General features: G+C 42.6%; 1 protein-coding gene across 3 annotated transcripts in view; it reads left to right on the top strand.

The window, feature by feature from the left end:
* adcy2a (adenylate cyclase 2a) overlaps positions 1–20,908 on the top strand; it is a 181,201-nt gene that overhangs the window by 132,687 nt on the left and 27,606 nt on the right. For all 3 annotated transcript variants that reach the window (XM_066683044.1, XM_066683043.1, XM_066683042.1), the window contains 5 exons: positions 10,556–10,704; positions 16,427–16,538; positions 16,777–16,904; positions 19,739–19,897; positions 19,988–20,120. In XM_066683044.1, the coding sequence (XP_066539141.1) occupies positions 10,556–10,704; positions 16,427–16,538; positions 16,777–16,904; positions 19,739–19,897; positions 19,988–20,120 (681 nt within the window). The remainder of the gene's footprint in view (positions 1–10,555; positions 10,705–16,426; positions 16,539–16,776; positions 16,905–19,738; positions 19,898–19,987; positions 20,121–20,908) is intronic.

Here is a 20,908-nt window from a genome sequence, read left to right as displayed (position 1 = left end):
CCCACAGGTGTTCAATGGGGTTGAGATCAGGAGCTGGCAGGCCGTTCCATCCTCTCCACTCATGAATTCTGGAGGTAGTCTCTGATAAACCCCTCTCTGTGGGGATAAGTGTTGTCATCTTGGACGTTAGAGTTCGGTTCCAGACTGTGGAGATATCAGACTGCCACTGCTTGCAGAATCTCATCTCTATCTCTCTGCATTGTGACTGCCTCCAGTGATGACAAGCCTTGTTTTTCCAGTGAGGGAGATGCCGCCCCACACCATCACACACAATAAACTGTTTGGCATTGGCAGAGAGGATTTGGCAAATTTTTCATGGGCACAACCAACATACCCAGCTCTACTGCTCATCCCATAAATGCATGTTCCTTACAAATATGGCACCATTTAAAAGGGAAATGAACAGGATTTCTAACGGTATAAGATTTATTGCTAAGAAGCATTGCTACAACAAAGAAATAATCTACCGAATATAAATTTCCTTACTTTTAGTGGAATGTTTATTTTACAGAATTAGAAACACAATTCAGTTTTGAAATCTTGTAAGGTCCTGTAGGGTCCAGTACAAGGAAGAGTCTGTTCTCTGTGACTGTCACGCCTTCGTCCTGTCAGTCTGTTGTCCCCGCCATGTGCTTTATTCGCACATGGCTATGTTTTGTTTATATTCTAGTCTCCGCCTTTGTCCCGCCTCCTCGTCCGTGTCATGTGTCAGCCCGTCCTCGTTATCTGTCCAGGTGTGTCTCGTTTGTGTCTGTATTTAAGCCCTCTTGTGTCACGTCCTGTTTGTCGTACATTTCTCCTTTCTCATGTCTAGTCGGTCGTGTTTTCGAGTCTGTCCGTCTGTCTCCACAGTTTCTCCGTGTCTGTTTCCCTAGTCGTTGTTTCGTGTCGTAGTTTCTTTTCCTCTCTCGTTCCTTCGTTTTCTCTTTAGTCTGTCAGTCCCGTTTGCCCTGTTTAGCTCCCCTTGTTTAGTTTAGCCTGGTTAGCTCCCTGTTTGTTTTCGTTATGTTAATGTATCTTTGTTTTGTTATTCTCCTTTATTAAAAAGCTGTGTTTTAGCGAGTGCGTCCGCCTCCCTCAATCCGCCCCTCGCTCCTGACAGTGACTACAGTTTGGTTACAGCACCTGAATGTGCAGGACAAAGATGGTCGAGTAAGCTTAGCTGAGCTGGAGATTATGAAACTGGCTCGGAGAAATTTGTAGTGAGAGGTAGCTGTTGTGGTTGAACATCAAGGCGATATGTGCTCAGCATTTGAAAGATCTGTTGCAGTCAGGTTTTCAACAAACCTAAGTTTGTTGAGTTTAAAGGATGCATGGTGTTTTATATCTACATTCTTCGTAGCATGAGACTTTTATATAATGCCAGTGATACTTAATGTCAGGTGAAAACTCTCGCCAGCACACAATCTTTCTGCTTAATGCACTCACTTTATCATTTTAATTCAGCAGTTTCAAAAGAAACTTTTTTAAAAGCACAGATGAATTTTTAACAATGAAGAGGAATGATTTTCATAATATTAACATTCCCTCTAAAGTGACCGGCCTGAACAGCAGCAACGAAGATTTAGAAGTACAAAATGTTCCATCACCCAACTTCACAGAGGTTATTCTAGACCTGTTTTTTGGATCATAATTTTTAAGCTCAGTATGTGTATTGGTTAAAAGTGTAAATAGTTAGATTTAGTGGCATCTGGGGGGTGGAAATTGCAGCAAACAAAATACCTCTCCCTCATCAAATATATGCCATAAGCATGGATTAGGTACTGCATAGCTGCTTACCTTACATCGTAGCCTGGTAGCACACCTCCCCAAATATTGTATATAATTATGCCTTGTGGCAAAGCAGACTGCAACAACTGTGATTGGTCCACAGCTGAAGAAACATGGATCACGTTGAGGAAACTACAGATTCATGCCAAGAACTTTTCTCAAATGTCAGTTTGGAGGTCACTGTGTATAGGTGGAAAAAATCTGAAGGAAAGACAAGGTTGCCTACGATAAACACTCACTACAAAGAGTGGGGTCCCTGGTGGGAACAAATTGCCAGTGTGGTATTTGTTTATTTCCTGGCACTGAATGTAAACTACACTAAACTACTGTTCCAAACAGAGGCCTACTCCCTACAAAGTGCCCTTCACAGATTATAAAGCTAATACTACTACACCCAGAGAATGCACTAAATGTTAGACAGGGAGACATGAATATTATAACCCAATATTAATTATTATTTTTTATTTGACATGCACTTTAAGTTCAGAATCTGATTATATATGATCCACATTGTGCACTATATAGGGTGCAGGAACATATTTTTCAGCCCTAGAATTGTAGTGGTGTAATTACAGAGTGATGCAGACATACAAATGCACACCCAGTATAAATGCTCAGAATGGCACAGGGCACTTACGCGGGCTATGGAGTAAACTCCACACTGACTCTATGCAAAAGCATCAATCTTCCTCAAGAATACAAAAAGCACTTTCTGGAGCAAGAGTTTGTTTGTCCCATCTGGCCTAGAGTACCCATGGCATGAAGATCTGAAGTGCTCTTTCTAAACAGAAAATACAGCCATTCCTAGTAAAGGTGATACATGATTCTGCATACGATATCCCGTTTCTGCTCATAGATCCCCACTGCACCTTTAAATAAATGCCATAATGAGCTGAACAAGGCTAAAAATAGGTAAATTGTAATGGAGTCACCTGCAAGTGTGCAGTGAGTGTGAGTTGAGTGTGCAGTGAGTGTGAGTTGAGGGTGCAGTGAGAGGATGGACAGAGACCACTGGAGACTTCTGAAGTCCCCTGGTGTACAGTCATTAAATCCTCACATGTGCTATGCTGGGGAGTCAAACCTGCAACCATCTGGTTTGTAATGGGTTGTGATCTGACAGATGATATGTGCAGACATTATTGGAAGTGAGTAGTAGAACTGCTGTAGTATATTTAAGTGCCAACGTTAACATTTTGTAACATAGTCCATTTCTTTGATAGACTGTAGTATGGTAAGTCATGCTGACAACATTTTACATAAAAATAAACATTCATTGATTTATCTTGGGCGGCACGGTGGAGCAGCAGGTAGGTGTCGCAGTCACACAGCTCCAGGGACCTGGAGGTTGTGGGTTCGATTCCCGCTCCAAGTGATTGTCTGTGAGGAGTTTGGTGTGTTCTTCCCATGTCCACGTGGGTTTCCTCCGGGTGCTCCGGTTTCCTCCCACAATACAAAAACACATGTTGGTAGGTGGATTGGTGACTCAAAAGTGTCCGTAGGTGTGAGTGAATGTGTGTGTGTGTGTCTGTGTTCCCCTGTGAAGGACTGGCGCCTCCTCCAGGGTGTATTCCCGCCTTGCGCCCAATAATTCCAGGTAGGCTCTGGACCCACCGCGACCCTGAACTGGATAAGGGTTACAGATAATGAATGAATGAATGATTTAGCTTTGGTTCTGAGTGTTGAATGAATTTTTGTCACTGAACACTGATGGACAGAGCTCAGCCCATGAACTGCATGCTAATCCCTACATAGTGGATGAAACAGGTTGTGAAAACTATGGCTTTTATGGAAGCAAATCTGTCTCATCAGACTTTGAAATATTACCACCTTTGAATTTGTAGCTCTACATTTTTTTGCACTGAAATTATGCGTCTGAATTTTGTTGCTTTTTAATTTAAGTCTTCAGATTTCCACCTCTGAATATAATTGCTCCTGAATTGAACTTGTGAATTTTCAAGAACACATTTTCACTGTTATTATTCAAGGTTAATAAATTCAGATAAAAAAAAAATCAAGCTTAAAATAATTCAAACAATATATTTTGAAGTTGCTAAAATTCGATAGACCAAATTCAGATGCCAAAATACGAGTGGAAAAATTCAGAGTACACATCCGGGACACATAAGCAATCAATTCAGGATAAGCAATCAATTCATTCGGATTTTCTGTTTCACCTTAAATGGTGCAGTAGTTGCATTCTCATATTCATCATGTCACCTGCTATTTTCACAGGGCCATAACAAAAATTCCACAGTAAAATTTCTTCATCTTCAGGACATTAATAGTCTGTTATATTGTGCCTTCAGTGAGCCTTTCATATTTATGTGACACTTTGAAAATAAAGAGATAATGCCCAATGAATTTAGCCAAATGCACAATTTCCCCACACATTCTATCATGTCAACTGCTATGTGTAAGTGGCCGCCCGCGCTGTGGTCCTCCCACCAACAGGGGGTGGACACATCTCAGGAACCGTGTTAATCAGCCCGATTGACAACAGCTGGGGCTTACCCTTTATTAAGACTTCTGTCTGTGTCTTCAGTGCAGAGTCTTGAGTTTGCAAAAGCCAGACCTTGCCGGTAATTGGTATTTATTTCTTCAAAAGAAGCTCTTGCTTGCTTTTGCGCTATTTAAACGTTGGGTTTAATCTCCCATGATATATCTTTTCTCTGTTCTCCACTTGTCTGGAGAACACTGCCTTGTTGGGATTCTATATCCCACTGTTCCCCCTTTTTCTCTTTAAATTCTCTCTCCTTTTCTTTACATCTGTTTTCCTCCTCTTTTGGTTCCTTGGAAGTCACAAGCACTTTCTGAAAGCTTTTGGTGAAAATATTACCTCTCACCACATCAAACCTGTTTAACTAAAATAAGTATTGGGGCTTAATCTATTTGCTTTTGGGTTTATCACAATCAGTCAACAGCTATCTGTATCCGGATAGCTTTCCCTTTACACTATGTTTACAGGGCAATTATATAAAAATTACACAGTAAATTATTTTTTTTTTCATCTTCAGGATATCAATAGTCTGTTATATTGTGTCTCTAATGAGCCTTCCAGATTTCTGAGACACTTTGAAAATAAAGAGATAATATCCGTGGAAGGAAGCTAAACGTGTAGTTTTTCCACGGTATGGAAGTTGTGTTCGTATTTCTTCATCTAGCGGAGACAGAATGCAACTAGTGCAGCATTTAAGGTGAAACAGAAAGTCCGAATGAATCGATTGCTTATGCTTTGTATCCCGGATGTGTATCTGAATTTTTTCACTCGTATTTTGGCATCTGAATTTGATCTATCAAATTTGAGCAATTTTGTTTGAATTTATCTGAATTTATTAATCTTGAATAATAACGTAATTCACGAGTTCAATTCAAGAGCAATTATATTCAGATGCAAAACTGTGAAGCACAGTATTCAGAGGTGGAAATCTGAAGACTTAAATTCAAAAGCAACTAAATTCAGACGCATAATTTCAGTGCAAAAAACATCAGTGCTACAATTTCAAAGGTGGTAATATTTCAAAGTCTGATGAGACAGATTTGCTTCCATAGGCTTCCATTATTTATTTTATGACCTACATAAAACACTACATGGGGCGACTGACTGAGATCTTGCCAGACAGAGAACCTCTTTACAATGGCACCTGTCAAGGGGTGGGTTATGAAGTCAAAGGGTGGGATGTCAAGGCTCATCTAGTGTGATTGGAATGATGTCTAGCCTGTGTGGAAAAGCCACACAGAAAAGCTACCGCAGCACATTCTTCATTGCACTGTGTGTGGTCTGACCCCTTTCTATCAGAGCAACATTAACTCTTTCTGTAGTGTGTGCTGCAGTAGCTCTTCTGTGGGATCGGACCAGATGGACATCAGTGAGCCTTGGGTACCCATGACTCTATTGCAGCTTCAGCTCAGTGCGCTGATTACATTTCAAGGTGGATTCAACTCAATTCTGACAGTAATTCAGCATGTAATTTTTAAAATGCAAATCCTCGTATTGTTTTTCAGGAAAAAGGTCAAGCAACGTAATAAACAATGCAATAGCAGTTCTGCTTTTTGTCACGTATTCTTCATGCTAGTTTGGAAATGCAATGGTGTGTGTGTGTGAATTCCATTTCACATTGTTCTATCGCAGTGATTGCTTTTCAGTTTGGCACTAATTACTTTCCGTACTTAAAGTTACTAAAAAGCGGGGCGGCACGGTGGCTTGGTGGTTAGCACATTTGCGTCTCAGCACTGGGATCTTGGGTTCAAGGGTGGAGTTTCCATGTTCTCCCTGTGTCCGCGTGGGTTTCCTGAGGTCTCCGGTTTCCTCCCATAGTCCAAAAACATGGAGGGTAGGTGAATTAGCTTCTGAAATAACTGTCCTGATGTGCGAATAAATGAGTGTGTGCCCAGATATGGATTGGCACTCTGTCCTGGGTGAAATCCTATTGCCCGATACAGTCCTCCAGATGGACGGTCGTTCCTGGTCCAGAGTACGATATGCGCAAATATGCGTTTGGCTGAAGGTGTATATTTCTGCAAATCAAAAACTGGAATATGTAGTAGATTAGAAATAAGAATGAATATTCAAATAGACTGTTATTCAATGACTAAAGCCTGTAAAATGCTGTTCAGACCAGACCTAGTGCGCAGTATAATAAAACAGAGAAGACATTCTCTGATCCCTGTTGGAGTGTGGACTAATGAAGTCCCCTTAGACGTCTGGTTTAAAGTCTTGAGGGCGCCTCGGCTTCTTACACATTGGCCGCATTGTCCTCATTTTAACACCATCTCTCCCTGGAGACCAAGACACACACAATGTTCAAAACTGTACCTTTTTCATTGTTTACTCTACATGGCTTAGCATCTCAAATATCTACACAATGGTCAGCAATAACATTGTTTCTACAATTATTTTTAGACACAGCAGTGCTGCTGGAGTTTTTAAACACTGTATCCAATCACGCCCACTCTGTAAGACACACCGGCCTTGTCGGTCCACCTTGCAGATGTAAAGTCAGAGACAGTAGTTTTTCGATCCCTCATCAGTCAAAGCAGGATGCTGTCAGCTGGACTGCACTCCAGCAGCACTGCTGTGTCTGATCCACGCATACCAGCACCCTCTGTTTATCTACACGGCTATACTGTTGGCCTTCCTTTGGCATTTGTTGTGTTGTGATCACAATTAAAATATGGCAACTCTGAAAACAGAAATGAAACAACAGTCTCTATCAATCACTATCAACAGTCTCTATCTCAATCACTCTCTATCCCAAGCCTCAGGGATACAGCTTCCACAGAAGGCTGAATTGAAATGAGTGCCTTTTGAGAAGCTGCACATGAGCTTAAAATTATCATGCCCAATGCCAGGAGTGTACCAGCAGATATTTATATAAATTATATATAAATTAGGGCGGCATGTGGGGTTGCAGTCACACAACTCCTGGGACTTGTGTGTTGAAGTCCCACTCGGGGTGACTGTCTGTGAGGTTTGTTCTCACTGTGTCCGTGTAGGTTTCCACCCACAGTCCAGGAACACACGTCGGTAGGTGGATTGGCCTCCAGGGTGTGTTCCTGCCTTGCGCCCTGTGATTCCGGGTGGACTCCGGACCCACCACGACCCTGAACTGGATAAGCACTTACAGACAATGAATGAACAATTAATAAATATATAAATTATTATATAAATATATTAAATTGTATATAGTTAATACTGGGCAGCATGGTGTCGCAGCAGGTAGGTGTCACAGTCACACAGCTCCAGGAGCTTGTGGGTTCGATTCCTGCTCCGGGTGACTGTCTGTGAGGAGCGTGGTGTGTTCTCTCTGTGTCTGCGTGGGTTTCCTCCGGGTGACTGTCTGTGAGGAGCGTGGTGTGTTCTCTCTGTGTTTGTGTGGGTTTCCTCCGGGTGACTGTCTGTGAAGAGTGTGGTGTGTTCTCCCTGTGTCTGTGTGGGTTTCCTCCGGGTGACTGTCTGTGAAGAGTGTGGTGTGTTCTCCCTGTGTCTGTGTGGGTTTCCTCCGGGTGACTGTCTGTGAGGAGCGTGGTGTGTTCTCTCTGTGTCTGCGTGGGTTTCACACAGTGCTCTTTGTATAAAGGTTAGTGTCAGAGTCAGTGAGTGTGAGAACTGAAACAGAACCCGCTCTCTTTACCCCTATACTGTTAATCACCAGACACTTCATATGTCCTTTCTTTGAAGCGGTTTAAAGCAGACGATCCCAGGATGGCTGCCTAGTGTTGTGACAGAGCGAAGGACTCCCACAGTGGTTTGGGTTGAGATAGTAGATGGTGAAACTCATTGCTGCTTTTACTGTGAGCTCTGGAGACAGCTGCTGGCGAATTGGCTGCCTTCCACCCCACTGTTCTCCACGAGAGGTCAAACAGCGCCTCAATCCTCTCGTCTGGATTAACCTCCCAGGAACATCCTCTTAGGCAGTGGGTGATGGATTGGCACGGCCACAGCCGGCTGCTCTGGCCTCTCTCTTGGAGCAATAGCTCTGCTGCTGTTTTCTGCCCTGGCTAGAACAGAATTTGTATGCTTTGTATGCCTTATTCTTTTGATGGTCTGTTTCTCCATAGCTGAGATGTCATTGGTTTTATCCATTATATGTTTTTCATTAGCTTATTGTTTTAAGTGCAGTAGCGTGGAAAGGTCAAAACGGCCTTTTGTTAAAACAATTGAGGAGATTGGACAAACGATAATATCCATTCATAAGGAAAACAACCTTTTCCACAAATGAACACAGTTCTTAAAAATGCCTGAGACCTCCTTTGGTCAAAGACCCACAAGGATCAACACAACAGAAGCCTTCTCTTCCTGTCTAAACAGCCTTATTCAGAATGGGCCTGTTCCTTTAAAGGATACTGAGCCACACCCAGTTCACTCCTATATGAGCAGCGATATAAAGAAATAGACACAGCAGCTCATGTTTGAGCTGTTCTTGCTTGATTTTCTTCTCTCATTAAAGATAACAGCATTATTTTGCCATTCTTACTCAGTTTCCAACTCTGTTTTGCCTGATTTCTCATTTCTACTCTTTCATTGTGTCTTTATTAAGTGGTCCTTTTTTACATTTTGACCAATGCAGGTCACAGATGCTTCATTAAGACCCAGAACTGTGTTCACGTATTGAAAAGTGGGACAATATGTCCCCTGTACAGACAAGGCCTCCCTCCATGTAACAGTTCCCCTCGACAGATATTCCCACATTTTGAGTTTTCCGAGTTCCAGGAGTTGCTCAGAGTCGAAACGACTGGGTCAGTGTGCTACTCTCTGTGACAAGTTATAACATTTTATCAGTTGTATTTAAATTATTTAAACCTGCCCTGCTTTTCAGTTCTGGTTTTAACTTGCCATCGCGCTCCTCGCCTTGCCACTTACCCACTGGGAATTCCTGACCCCATCTTAAGGGCTGTTCTATTACTGCATTAACTGAAGTGAAGTGTGTTTAATGAGTCCTCAGCGGGGCGAGGGAACGAGTCCACACTGATGTCCACTTCAGGAGTAGAACTTGCCCAGAATGTATTGCAACGTTACATAATTTCCATAGCAACAACGGAAATAATGTTGGCCAAAGCAGTTCAAGTGTAAACTGAAATACAATTTCACAATGATTTTTGTCCATTCTCTTACTTTGTAGTTCAACAATTACAGGCTGTAGTCCATCTGTTTCTCTGCATACTTTCTTATCCCCATTTCACCCTGTTCCCAACCAAGCAGGTATAATCTGGGTGGTGGATCATTCTCAGCGTTGCACTGACGTGGTGGTTGTGTGTATTGCGATGCTACGAGTGGATCAGACACACCAGTGCTGCTGGAGATTTCAAACATCCAGGCGACAGCGTCCTGTGTCACTGATGAAGGACTAGGGGACGAGCGACACACACTGTGCAGCGACAGATGAGCTACTGTCTCTGACTTTACATCTACAAGGTGGACCAACGAGGGAGGAGTGTCTCACAGAGTGGACAGAGAGTGGACACAGGGTTTAAAAACTCCAGCAGCACTGCTGTGTCTGATCCACTCTACGCCAGCACAACACACACTAACACACCACCACCACGTTATGATCCACCACCCAAATCATACCCAACCCTGAAGCCTGGTCCTTTAAGGGTCCTGACCATGGAAGAACAGGGTGAAGCCAGGATTAGAAAGTATGCCGAGAAACAGATGGGCTACAGTAGGTAGGTGTTTAATACACTGTTGTTAGGTTTTAAACATTGAAACAAAGTCTGACAGTGCTTACAGTCCACAGCAAACGTAATGTGCAAATTACCAAAGGACGCATGTCTGTGTTTGCTCCCCCTCCTCCCCTTGTCCTGTGAGTGGCCACTTGTGAGACGCAAGTAATGTTTTAAATGGGTGTAATTTGATGGTGTTGCTCTGCTGGTGATAATAGGTTCCATTAGGATATTACCTTTTGAATATTTAAAGGAACCTAATGAGAAAGTCCAGAATGGTGTATGGAGCTGTAGATGGTCGTAAAGGTTGTACAGCCTCAAGAATTATACGACTATAATAAATGAAGGCTCGCAAAATTAGCCCCCGGAAACGATGTGACCGCTATAGATTCATAGTAGGTAACTGCATTATTTAGTATATAATAACTTCTTGCTCTCTCCAAAGTGTTGGGAAGGTGAATAAAACATATTTCTTTGTATCCATTATTAACGCTGTTTAATAAAATATTGGTGCTATTAATAAGATCAGCGATTCCTGAGTGGTGTCTCAGTGAATCAGAGCTGTGAGTTGGCTGTGGAGTGTGACTCCTCTGTGTGTGTGTGTGGATGTCTGGATGTTTAGGAGCGTCTGCTGCTGTCTCTGCTGCCGGCTCATATCGCCCGAGTGATGAAGGCTGAGATTATACAGAGGCTCCAAGGTCCCAACTTCGGCCAAGTGGAGAACACCAACAACTTTCACAACTTATATGTGCAGAGGCACACCAATGTCAGGTACTGCTCTTTCTCTCTCTCTCTCTCTCTCTCTCTCACACACACACTCTCTCTCTCACTCTGCCCTGGAGCAGCCATGAATATTCTGTCCTCCCTCACACACTGAATGTTAATGACTTTGCAGGCAGAGCCCAAACTTTGCAGGTAGAGACCTCCTTGGGCAGAACTTGGAGGACACTTGAAAGAGAATGCAGATATGATGAGATCTGAAATGGCTGGGGAAGTGAAGTCTTGATATTTTTTGTACCTTAGACTTCAACAACTTGAGCCAGTATCTAAAGGGGGCTGTGGATAAAAAGAAACAGCACAGTATTGTCACTTTAATTTAAATGTAATGTAAATGTATGGGACAAATGTTAATTAATGTAAATCAGTCATGGAAAGTTATCAAGAAGGTGCAGAGCAATATATTCACCAATCCACCACATACCATTTCATAACACTCACTGTCCATTTCATCAGCTCTTCTGATCATACAAATGCTCTTTGTAGTTTTACAGTAACAGACTGTAGTCCATCTGTTGCTCTGTGTAACGTTTAGCCCACTTTCATCCTGTTCCTCAATACTCAGGGCCCCCAGAGGACCCCCAGAGAGCAGGTGTGATGTGGTGGTGGATCATTCTCAGCGCTGCAGTGACACTGACGTGGTGGTGGTGTTAATTTGTGACTGAGAATACTCCACCAGTAAAAAACATAAAAATCCCGCCAACAGTGTCCTGTGGGCAGCGTCCATCTTCAAAAAAGTGAACTGTGAATGGGCACTGTGTTTAAAACCTCCAAAGTATTGTGCATTCTTCATTCAGAGTGAAAGCAGCTTCAATGTTATACTGTTTTCTGATGTAGGTAGCCCACATAAAAAAGCCTGGGTGGTCTTATATCACTGTTTGTACATTGATGGTCTCCCATCTACTCATTGTTTAATTACAAAGCACAATTACTCAAGGGTTTTCCACCCTCTGATCAAAGCTCCACAACACATTCTGCTATCCTCTCTCTAAAAAGTGATAAAGCACCGAGCCTGCATTCCCTCTTCTTGCTCGGAGGAGATTTGCCCGCCATGATCTGCAGCCCCCTTTTCAGTTCTAGTTTATGCTGAACCCTTTTGGAAGACAGTGTATTTGTCACAGTGAGTTAGCGCAGGCTTGGGAACATCATTCGTACTCAGTGTAGGTACTAGAGGCCAAAATCTAGTGCCAATGTTCCTTATGTGGCCCATTTTCTCCGACTGTCGCATTACACGAGGGCTGTTTGAGGACTCTAATGCTCCACAGCATTTTGGAGTGGAAACATCCTTCTCTGTGAAAGTGGAGTCAGGTGGATTCTGGTGTGGGGAAGCGTCGAGGGAGATTCTATAACGGTGTCAGCTGATGCTTAGCAGTGTTTTATTTCTAAATCTGCTACAAACCGGATTCCAAAAAAGTTGGGACACTAAACAAATTTTGAATAAAAAAACAATGCAATGATGTGGAGATGGCAAATGTCAATATTTTATTCGTAATAGAACATAGATGACAGATCAAAAGTTTAATCTGAGTAAATGTAACATTTAAAAGGAAAAATAGGTTGATTCAAAATTTGTGTCAACAAATCCCAAAAAAGTTGGGACAAGTAGCAATAATTCAGCTTGGCCAGAGCTAACCTGAGGAGAGGAATAGCTATAGCCAAGCACTGCTACAAACGTCGGATTGAGGAGCACTTTACCTCCTCTGATCCTCTGTGTATGTGGCAGGGAATACACACCCTGACTGATTATAAACCAGCTAGCTCTGTTCCATCTACCAACAGTGCTTCACTCCCTGATGAGCTGAACAACTTCTACGCTCGGTTTGACCAGGGCAACAAGATATCTTCAATAAATGATCCTCCACCAGGCGACAACACACTTGTACTTTCCACTTCGGACGTCAGTCGCATGCTGAGTTAGTTAATGCACGAAAGGCAGCTGGCCCTGATGGTGTACCTGGCCATGTGCTAAGAGCTTGTGCAGAGGAACTCTCGGGTGTCTTCACTCACATCTTTAATGTTTCACTTACCCAGGCAGCTGTTCCATCCATCTTTAAGTCTGCCACCATTGTGCCTGTGCTTAAGCACTGCTGCTTCAGAGCTAAATGACTTTCGACCTGTTGCACTCACCCCAATAATTTCCAAGTGCTTTGAAAGACTAGTTCTTTCCCACTTGAAATCCTGCCTGCCTGCTACGCTGGACCCACACCAGTTTGCTTATCGTAGCAACAGATCCACTGAGGACGCTATCTCAACAGCACTAACCCACCTGGACTGTCAAAACTCATAGGTGAGAATGCTGTTCATCGATTTTAGTTCTGCATTCAACACAGTGATTCCGTCTATGCTGATATCCAAACTCTACCATCTGGGCATCAGCACATCACTCTGCCACTGGATTTTAGACTTCCTGTCTAACAGACCCCAATCTGTTAAATTAGGCAACCTTCATTCATCAACCATCACCTTGAACACTGGCGTTCCACAAGGTTGTGTTTTGAGCCTGATTCTGTACTCTCTCTTCACCCATGACTGTGTACCTGCCTATGGTTCAAACACCATAGTCAAATTCGCAGATGACACCACGGTGATAGGCTTGATTACAGACAATAATGAAACGGCCTACCGCGACTAGGACTAGACGGACTAGGAACCAAGCTCATGCCCTCATTTACATCAACGGGACTGGAGTGGATCAGGTGTCCAGTTTCAAGTTCCTTGGTCTCCACATTCCAATGATCCTTGAACTCCTCCATCCTCATCAAAAAGGCGCAGCAGCGCCTCTATTTTCTTCGGAGTCTGAAGAAAGCTCACTTGTTTCCCAGGATACTGGTGAACTTTTACCGCTGTACCATCCAGAGCATACTTACCAACTGCATTTCTGTATGGTACGGCAGTTGCTGTGTTGCAGACCGCAAAGCTCTCCAGTGGGTGGTAAAAACAGCACAGCGCATCATAGACACCGAATTACCTACCATCGAGGACATTTACCATAAACGCTGCCTGGGCAGGGCAAGAAATATCGGCAAGGACGTCACCCACCCAAATCATGGAGTTTTCAGCCTTTTACCATCTGGCAGACGTTACAGGAGCCTCCGTTCCCGCACTAACAGGCTTCGTAAAAGTTTTTTTTTTTCCCAAGGCTGTTATCCGGATGAACACTATTCAGGCACTTTGTGCAATGTTTACTTAATCATTTCATTGCTCCTTCAGTACATAATGCATCACCTACACAATGTTACTTTGTTACTTTGTTTACATGTTTTATACTTCAATATGTATATATGGTTACTTTAACTTCCATAATCACAATTATATATTACAACTGCACTTTATGTAAATAATGTTATATATTGCACTTCTGGTTTGATGCTAACTACTTTTCATTGTCCCTGTACTTGTACTCTGCACAAAGTTGAATCTAATCTAATAAGTAGCTGGAAAAAGGAAATTGAGCATATAACAAACAGCTGGAAGACCAATTAACACTAATTAGGTCAATTGACAACATGATTGGGTATAAAAAGAGCTTCTCAGAGTGTCAGTGTCTCTCTGAAGCCAAGATGGTAAGAGGATCACCAATTCCACTATTGTTGAGCAGAAAGATAGTGCAGCAATACCAGAATGGTGTTACCCAGCGTAAAATAGCAAAAACTTTTAAGTTATCATCATCAACCGTGCATAACATCATCAAAAGATTCAGAGAATCTGGGACAATTGCTGTGCGTAAGGGTCAAGGCCGTAAAACTCTACTGGATGCTCGTGATCTCCGGGCCCTTAAACGTCACTGCACCCCAAACAGGAATGCCACTGTCAAGGAAATAACAGAATGGGCTCAGGAATACTTCCAGAAAGCATTGTCAGTGAGCACAATCCACCGTGCCATCCGCCGTTGCCAGCTGAAACTCTACAGTGCAAAGAGGAAGCCATTTCTAAGCAAGCTCCACAAGCTCAGACGTTTGCACTGGGCCAGGGGTTGTTTAAAATGGAGTGTGGCAAAATGGAAGACTGTTCTGTGGTCAGATGAGTCACGATTTGAAGTTCTTTATGGAACACTGGGACGCCATGTCATCCGGACCAGAGAGGACAAGGATAACCCGAGTTGTTATCGACGCTCCGTTCAGAAGCCTGCATCACTGATGGTATGGGGTTGCATGAGTGCTTGTGGCATGGGCAGCTTGCATGTCTGGAAAGGCACCATTAATGCAGAGAACTATGTTCAGGTTCTAGAACAACATATGCTCCCATCTAGACATCATCTCTTTCAGGGAAGACCCTGCATTTTTCAACAAGATAATGCATTCTGCAGCAATCACAACACCATGGCTACGTAGGAGAAGGATCCGGGGACTGAAATGGCAGCCTGCAGTCCAGATCTTTCACCTATAGAGAACATTTGGCGCATCATAAAGAGGAAGGTGCGACAAAGAAGGCCCAAGGCAATTGAACAGTTAGAGGCCTGTATTAGACATGAATGGGAGAGCATTCCTATTTCTAAACTTGAGAAACTGGTCTCCTTTGTTCCCAGACATCTGTTGAGTGTAGTAAGAAGGGGGGATGCCACACAGTGGTAAAAAATGGCCTTGTCCTAACTTTTTTGGGATTTGTTGACGCCATGAAATTTTGAAACAACATATTTTTCCCTTAAAATGATACATTCTCTCAGTTTAAACTTTTGATCTGTGATTTGTGTTCTATTCTGAATAAAATATTAGATGTTGGCACCTCCACATTGCATTCAGTTTTTATTCGCAATAAAAACTGAATGCAATGTGTCCCAACTTTTTTGGAATCCGGTTTGTAAATGAAAAAGCCCCACACAGTCACTTTAGTGTAGCACTGAAGATACTGTGAGTAAATAAATAATATTTACACTTATACAGTGCCTTTCTAGACCCCTTAAGCACTTATAATTCTTCGATTACCTCCGATATGCAGCATCCACCCACATCAGTCGCCTCACCACACATCAGTAATTATTTAAAGAGGGATGGAGTGACCAAGCCGGTTTATTGAAGATGTGGACAATTAGGAGGCCAGAATTTACCACAGTGGCAGATTTAGCCAGACGTTAGAGTCACTCCCTGATTATGCTCCAGGATCTGGCCCAGGGATTTTTTTAATGACCTCAGAGTCAGGACCTCAGTTTTAGGTCTTATCTGAAGGACAGCACCATTTGTTCAGTACAGTGTCCCTGTCACTGCACTCAGGCATTGGGATCTACACAGACAACCTCCAGCAGCCACCCAATTCGAATCAGAATTAGAATCACTTCATTGGCCACTGTGCTTGCACACAGAGGAGTTTGTTCTCCACATTCATACTATGATTCAGTGAGCACACAGTGAACAGTGGGAAGTCCTAGCCACGGTGCATCAGTCACGACCTGCCAGCTCTGGGGATCAAACCAGCAACCTTCCGGTTACAAGCCCAGTTTCCTAACCACCAGGCCCCCAAGCATTGTCATACAAGGTCTCCCATCTAAGCCCTGACCCAGTCCGGCTTTGTTTCAGAGAATTTTACCTGTTCTGATGTTTCAGTCATTTTGCATCTGGCAATTACATGCTAATACATTTGGGCGCCATTGTTCAAAAGCATTGTTTAAACTGGAAGTATGTTCTGCGTCTTGTTTTACAGTGTGCGCCCTGGTGGTTCTGAAATGTTTGTTTAATATTTAATCTTGGGTGTGTTTCTAAGAGAGTATCCTGTGTTCTTGCAGTATTTTGTATGCTGATATTGTTGGCTTCACACGCTTGGCCAGCGACTGCTCCCCTGGAGAGTTGGTCCACATGCTGAATGAGCTTTTTGGCAAATTCGATCAGATTGCCAAGGTAAGCCGCCAGTGGTCTTGATATTAATCCAATGTAATGGCTTAGTATGACTCATGCTTTATTCCCTGATGTCTCTGACCCTGTAGGATACTACAATCTCTCTCTCTGACACACACACACACACTCATGCTCCAAAAACCCAACTCCAACACTGTCACGTGTACCCTAGAGTAAATTATCTGCCCTTCCACATGTCCATGCTGAGAATGATGCCGTCATTTGCTTTTTGTCTCATCAGGAAAATGAATGTATGAGAATCAAGATTCTTGGGGACTGTTATTACTGTGTGTCCGGTCTCCCAGAGTCATTGCCTAACCATGCCAAAAACTGTGTGAAAATGGGCCTGGACATGTGTGAGGCCATCAAGTAAGTTGTGATTGTTTGCTTTACTTGCTTTAAGTGCTACTCTGTTTATATGTGTGAGGTTGTATGGGTCAGTGGAAACTAACATTTTTAAAAGGACCATTACACAGTTTGGGTTTAAAAGCAAGTGCGGCACAGTGGTGCAGCAGGTAGGTGTCACAGTCATACAGCTCCAGGGACCTGGAGGTTGTGGGTTCGATTCCCACTCTGGGTGACTGCCTGTGAGGAGTGTGGTGTGTTCTCCCTGTGTCTGCGTGTGTTTCCTCCGGGTGACTGTCTGTGAGGAGTGTGGTGTGTTCTCTCTGTGTCGGCGTGGGTTTCCTCTGGGTGCTCCGGTTTTCTCCCATGGTACAAAAACACACGTTGGCAGGTGGACTGGCGCTCCCTCCAGGGTGTATCCCCGCCTTGCGCCAATGATTCCAGGTCCCACCGTGGACCCACCGTGACCCTAAATTGGATAAGAGGTTACAGATAATGGATGGATTTAAAAGGAGAGGATGTGCATATTTATATCTGCAAAATATTATCAGTGTACTTAACATTTGCTTCTTAATTTTGTTTATAATTTACATTTTAGATGTTTCATAACATGCCTTAGACACTGTAATGCTCTATCAACATCTGGGAACACAGCTGTGCAGTAATTTCTGCTCTTTCTTCAGGAATTGCTCATTCAAATGTGAAAACTCTTCTAGTAAAATTTGTGAATTGAAGAAATAACAGCTCAGTACGATCCATTCTCATCTTCAGGATGTGCCAGAGATTTGGGCAAAGTTTGTGTTTGGCACTTACTTAAATGCTTTTTGAAACTCTATTAAAAAGGTGGTAAATGCCACAAATGTCCAGATGCTCTTGCTACCCCAGTGTGGTCCTCAGTGTCTGAGGCTGTTAGACCTGAGCTGTAGCTGTGAATAGAACCTGTGGCCATCCTGTTAATAACTAATGGACCACTGAGGTCACACACATGACATGAGGGGGAGCTGCACTTACACTAAGCCTGGAGTGCAAGCCTGTCTTTATCACATCATTCTGATGAGCAGCAGTGCCTGTAACTTTCTATGGTGGGAAAACATTAAGAAATGTATTGCTCACAATGGGAGAAGACCTGTTTCTGTAAACACTCCGTTGATCCGTCGTTTGGTCTGAGTTCATACAACAGGGTGAATGAGACACCTGTATGATGGCCATCCAGTGTACAGGGGTGGGCCATTTATATGGATACACATTAATAAAATGGGAATGGTTGGTAATATTAACTTCCTGTTTGTGGCACATTAGTATATGGGAGGGGGAAAACTTTTCAAGATGGGTGGTGACCATGGCGGCCATTTTGAAGTTGGCCATTTTGGAACTTTTGTTTTTTCAATGGGAAGAGGGTCATGTGACACATCAGACTTATTGGGAATTTCACAAGAAAAACAATGGTGTGATTGGTTTTAATGTAACTTTATTCTTTCATGAATTATTTACAAGTTTCTGACCGCTTATAAAATGTGTTCAAAGTGCGGCCCATTGTGTTGGATTGTTAATGCAACCCTCTTCTCCCACTCCTCACACACTGATAGCAACACCACAGGAGAAATGTTAGCACAGGCTTCCAATATCCGTAGTTTCAGGTGCTGCACATCTTGTATATTCACAGCATAGACAATTCACTTCAGATGACCCCAAAGATAAGTCTAAGGGAGTCAGATCGGGAGACCTTGGGGACCATTTAACTGGCCCACGATGTGTCACATGACCCTCTACCTATTGAAAAAACAAAAGTTGCATCCAAAATGGCCGACTTCAAAATGGCTGCCATGGTCACCACCCATCTTGAAAAGTTTCCCCCCTCCCATATACTAATGTGCCACAAACAGGAAGTTAATATCACCAACCATTCCCATTTTATTAAGGTGTATCCATATAAATTACCCACCCTGTAGTAGAAACATATGGACCTCCCTTGTAAAACAGACCTAGAGTATAGTTGTACTCACTGGTCGCATCATGAGGGCTAACCACTAAACCACTAACAATTAAATGATCTAATATTTAGTAATATTGTATTCCCGTTTTATGTTAAAACTGTGCATTATAGCAGGCTTTAATGAGCTGTAGTCTGTTTAGAATGCAACATACTATCTACATTAGTTTCTAAGCATTTTGGGGATATTACATTCATTTTGTGGAGACTTACCCTAACTATTACTACTACTAACCTTACCATTTACCCTAGTAATTCTAACATTAACCTATACCCTGTTAAACATGCCTTTAACTCAAAATGTAATGATTTAACCAGCTTGTGGTAAACAGATTTTAGTCTTCACATCATGGGAAAATCCTGGTATCCAGGCACACACGCACACACACATAATCATTAAAACAAAAAACAAAACTGAATTTATATTGTGTGCCTTATAAGCCCCAACTGTGTAATTTGTATCTAGACCTCAACTGGTTTTTAACCATGACCTTCACAAACCTTTTCTGTTCACAAATCATTCTCAAAATAGCTTTTCTTTACTATGTAACCTTTCTGCTCTGAGAGGTCACTATGTCAGTATTAAAGCTAACCTTAGCCAAAACAAACAAAAAAAAAAAACCCACCCTCCTGTAGGCAGCGAGGCCAATAATAAACAAGCACATGGTTTTCTGTTAGCTGTGTGCTCCACTGCACATTGTGATATTTTTCTGGACTTACGAACAACTGGAAAACACTGCGAAAGGTCAAACTTATTTCAAAAGGTCACAAATGCTTCTGGAGTTTACCCGTGGCTTTAAAGCCACTGAGATGTGTGCACATCTGGTCCAAAGAGTTTATAACAGACCACAGGTCTTTTGTTCTTCAGGAAAGTGCGAGACGCCACTGGTGTGGACATTAACATGCGAGTGGGGGTTCACTCCGGAAACGTTCTCTGTGGCGTCATCGGCCTACAGAAGTGGCAGTACGATGTCTGGTCACATGACGTGACCCTAGCCAATCACATGGAGGCGGGCGGTGTGCCGGGGTAGGCCTGCTCATTTGACATCTCTTTGATTTTTCAGAATATGTTGATTTAACTCTGGATTAATACTTGATTTTTGTCATTCGCGCTCAGACGTGTTCACATTACATCCATCACACTGGAGCACCTGAATGGGGCGTATAAAGTAGAGGACGGCTACGGCCAGGAACGGGACCCCTATCTAAAAGAACATGGAGTCATAACTTATCTAGTGATCAACCCAAAGGTAAAAGGATGAACATGACTGTGATTGTTGTAATTACGATGTGTCAGTTATACATTTGTGAAGTTTGATAAATGCTTATTACAATTAATTTTAATGTGTAGTTTGGTACTTTGTAACATTCATAGTTCCACCCTGAACCCGTGTAATGCTGCGTGTCACCAGTGTGGTAGATCTTGAATACATATACAGCTTATAAATGTTAAGTTCCATTAATGGGATGTCGATAAATGTTATCTCTAGGTGCTGTAGAGCAATGAACTTGTTAATAGTGATGTGCCCCGCTGATACCAGCCATATGAATTATTCTGCAGGCTAGGCCAATCTGTGCTCACAGGAGAACTGTGAATAAATCAACCAGCAGCAAACTAAACTCTTAAAATGAGACCTTACAGCAGTGGGGGAGCGAGACGGCTACAGCTGTGGAGGGGTTAGAATCATTGGCTGTATTATAAATAAAAAGTGGAACTTGTAGACACCGTTGCTCTCCCTGGATGCAACTGTGTTCACGTTAAGCTTAATTTCATCCTGCATTAATATGATATTCGTGTTCAGGATTGTTTAAAAAAGATTAAACTAATGTTATTGAACTATAGACACTTTCTATCGGATGTGATAGACGTGATCAGCTGTGATTAACTAAAATAAAGATCTCATTAATTGCTGTTAACTAATTATTTGTTTAAAGGAACACTGTGTAGATATTTTACCTTAAGATTACAGCTTCAAAAAGATTATGCTCCTCCAAACTGTAATAGAACCAGACTACGCAAGCTGAGAATCACTGGGCG

The sequence above is a fragment of the Hoplias malabaricus genome, chromosome 10 (assembly GCF_029633855.1).
Source record: "Hoplias malabaricus isolate fHopMal1 chromosome 10, fHopMal1.hap1, whole genome shotgun sequence".
Classification (NCBI taxonomy): Eukaryota; Metazoa; Chordata; class Actinopteri; order Characiformes; family Erythrinidae; genus Hoplias; species Hoplias malabaricus.
This window is presented reverse-complemented; position numbering and strand designations above follow the sequence as displayed.